Source organism: Gracilinanus agilis, chromosome 5, assembly GCF_016433145.1.
Source record: "Gracilinanus agilis isolate LMUSP501 chromosome 5, AgileGrace, whole genome shotgun sequence".
In the NCBI taxonomy this organism is placed as follows: domain Eukaryota; kingdom Metazoa; phylum Chordata; class Mammalia; order Didelphimorphia; family Didelphidae; genus Gracilinanus; species Gracilinanus agilis.
The window spans coordinates 68,348,658-68,352,386 of NC_058134.1; the positions used below are offsets into that span (position 1 = coordinate 68,348,658).

Below are 3,729 nucleotides of genomic sequence, written 5' to 3' on the forward strand. Positions count from 1 at the left end.
TCCTCCCATTTAAACTGTCCTATGTGTGGGGATGCAGGCGTCCCCACGCCCAAAGAACCGGAAACCAGAAACCTGTTGGACCACGAGAAATGTAGTTTGATAGTTCCCACGTGTCCATAGAAAATATATATATATATATATATATATATATATATATATATATATATATATACTTTTAAATGGCATCTCCAAAATTCCAGTTATACAAGTGTGACTTAAATTAGGGGTGGAGCTTGGGCTCTCTCTCTTTTGGTATGAGGCAGCCAGGTGGAGGGAAGCAAATGCTGGGAGTTTTGAAATAGCTTTTTATCAGGCGTGTGGTCTTATATATTTTACCAACGTGGCCATGGTAATTAAAATATTACTTTTCCTCATAATACCAGCCTTTATTATTTTTAAATATAACAGATTTAGAAGGGAGGAAGAAACCATTTCTTTCTCTCCCTATTTAATTCAGATCTTGATTCATCCTACTACATAGGAATAGAGTATGCAAAAAATCGTCAGGGTTAGGATCTGAATCAGAATTACCACAAGTTGAAATGATATAGATAGACCTACTTTGAAGAATGAAGGAAAAGAAATAGGGGTGGTGGTAAGGAAGTGTCTCTCTTAGCCTGGACATGCTCTTGGGCAGGGCCTACTATGCAATTTATGATAAGGTAAAGGATCACCTAGTTGACAAATCCTAAGAAGCAGTCTCAGAGGTTCCTTCTGTGATAAGAGATGTGAATCAAGAAAAAGTCAGCAGGGGAATGCCCTGATTTCCTAATTTGAATGCCCCATTTGCCTGTGCATTAACCAAAAATAAATGTCATGAGAGTAACAATCTTGAGGGATGCTTGTTAGCTCTTGATGGGAGAATATACAGGATGGTATGAATCCAAACACCTTAATTATTCCTAAAACTCTTTGTCCAAAGCCTGGGCAAAGTAGGGCTAGTAGGAGCACCTAAGTCGCAAGGCAGTTATTTTAACAAAATGGTATTTCATTCTTGTTGCTTCTAGGATTTTGAGAAAGAACATTATGTAGTTAAACTATGCTTGGCTGATGGAATAATAGCTAGCATTTATGTAATACTTTATGCTTTGCAAAATTCTTGAAAAACACTATCTTGTTTGAGGTAATTGATATTTTTATCCCCATTTTACAGTTGAAGAAAGTGTGACAGAGGGGAAGGTGTACCCTGTATTAGTTAAAGGGATAAACAGTGTTCAACTCTCAACAATCTCTTACTTGTTAATCAGGATAAGGAACTGGAGCAATATGGAGCAACAAGGAAACCATAAAGAAGAAGTTTCACTGGGTAGAACACATCTGAATTTAATAACCTAAACCTCTACCTGATTTATGGGTATTGCTTTCTACCTCCTTGTCTATTTGACAGCTTGATTTCTATTCTCAGGACTCAAATACTGTAGAGGTAGTTACCTGTTCCTAGAGGTAGGGCCACCACTGCAGCATTTGAAATGAGGGCTCCCTGAGTTCAAAGAGTTTGAACACTAGTAGTGTTTATGAACCTTATCTCTGACATTAACTGAAAAATTAGGCATATAAAAGAGTGGCTAGGTAAAAAAGGTACCTTGATGATCAAGAACACTGGATTTCTTTCTTCAAAAATCTACCATTTCAAGCCTTTCAATAGACCCTCTCCTGACACTGATTATCACACTTCTATTGTTTTGTAGATGATCTTGTATAGCTGCTGTAGTTGCTCAGACATTCTTCAAATACAGTGGTAGTCATTGATTATTAGAAATAAGATTCTGGACATTTAGATATTAAATGAGAATCATTTGTTCTAGTTTAGAAATATTGTTGATGTTTGTTATTATTTCTGTCATACTCACCCCCTGGAAAGTTGCAACCAATTCCTACAATTGCAATTGTATCATCTGTCTCCATCATTCCTCACAAATTTCCTGATATCTGTAAAAACAAAGAGAACACAATACACCAGAAGTTTTATTTTGAAGGCAACGTGGTATGACTGCAGATAGGATCTGGGGGCAGTTGTGGTTTCCAATCTTACCTTTGTTCTTTGCTACTTATCATATAGGTAAGGTAATATCTAAGATCCTTCAAAATTCCAAATCCTAAGTTCTTGTGAATAAGGTGAAATTATCCATCTCATATAAAATAGAAATTGTTAGAATTTTTATCTTTACAATTCTCTTAGCATGTTCAATTTTAACATTGCTTTTATTTTGACAAAACAATATAGAGAATAAATTTAAATGCTTCCAAGATGTAGAATTAGAATTGTATGTTTTGTTCAATTGGGTCAATTACCCTCTGAAAGAGTGTAAAACATTTCTAATCACAAAATTCTTAATGTTACAGCCATTTACTTGATTTTGAGTAATCATTAATATTTGATTTGGACCAATAGTAAAGAAAATTAATTTAATTCTCTCCTCCTTCACTTCCCATATTTCCAGCTGTGGAGGGGAAGTTGACTTTAAAAACTGTCTGATACATATGTAGTACTGATGGGTAAACTAAAAATGTGGTCAACAAAATAAATCAGACATCTATGAGGCAGAATCATGAGTTTCAATCCTAGGAAAGTAAGGCTTAGAGAACTCTAGTGACTTGACCACAATTATAGAATCAATTATAACCATATATTGGAGGTAGAAACAGTATGGCATAGTGGCTAGGGTCAGCATTAGAATCAGAATAGCCTAGAGATAAATACTGCCATTTGACACATATTGGCTGCCAGTGCTCCAGGCATCTTTCTAAGATTGTGATCTCTTTGAGGTCAGAGACTATCTTTTGCTTCTTTTTCTATTCCTATTGCTTCAGGCATTGATTAAGTCAGAGATGCAATATAAAAAAGTCTGCAAAACATTCTTACATATGCAAACTTTTAAATGATTCAAAGGTTTAGAATACCTATATAGTATAGACATATCATATACTATTTATTATATGTTGTAATGCAAAAGTTGCAAGAGAGGGTTTTGATCTTGCAGGGGGCCAACTGAAAATTTCTGGCAGTTGGAAGCCTTAGAATTCTGAGAGAGTTCAGTTGATCCCTGATCCTTGAACAGAGTGGAAGGATCAACCAGAGTTCTATTTTGGCTTTTGGTTTGCTTTGGCCTGTGCCTTGTCTTTGGGCAATTTGTACCTAGCTAATTTCTCTGGACCTTTCCCTGACCTTCTCAATTTTATTTTCCTGTCTCCCTGCCTGTTTTCCCGGGGCTCTGGGAGGCAGAGTGGCTTTTGGGTTTTTAGTGAAAAGACTTTGTGGGTTTAGTTTTCCCCAATAGGCAAGTAGGACATCCTTGAATTCAAACCATCCCTTTAGTATACCCTCTACCTTAAAAGCATCCAAATCTTCCCAGGATGAGAGAGCAGGTTCTCTCTCAGTCTAACCCATTCCTGAGACCCTCCCCCATCTGGAGTTTCTCCCTAGCAGTTGTCAGAAACCCCAATCGCCTCTCTCCTTCCAGACCAATCCTGAAACATTAATAAACCCTTGATTACCTAATTAAACCCTCTGGAGAATCTTTGTGTTGAAGAATTAGGCAAGGATGAAGAGGAAGGAATAATTGTCTTTTATTTTTTGAGGGAAACTGGAGGCATCCATGTTGGGAAGAAGTAGTTGCCCAATGCTTCCTCCTGAATCCCTTCAATTTCACTGACAGGGAGGAGCCTTGTGGTTCCTCCTTTGAGGACTTGAGAAACTGACAAGAAAGCCCTCAAGTCAGATTCAAACCA

The 3,729-nt window shown here is 37.0% G+C and overlaps 1 protein-coding gene across 1 annotated transcript in view; it reads right to left on the bottom strand.

Moving 5' to 3' along the window:
- Positions 1–1,905, bottom strand: part of LOC123249822 (hybrid PKS-NRPS synthetase pynA-like) — a 26,496-nt gene extending 24,591 nt beyond the window's left edge. Inside the window, exon 1 of the mRNA XM_044678933.1 lies at positions 1,851–1,905. Coding sequence (XP_044534868.1) covers positions 1,851–1,905 — 55 coding nt within the window. The remainder of the gene's footprint in view (positions 1–1,850) is intronic.
- Between the last annotated feature and the right edge of the window lie 1,824 nt (positions 1,906–3,729).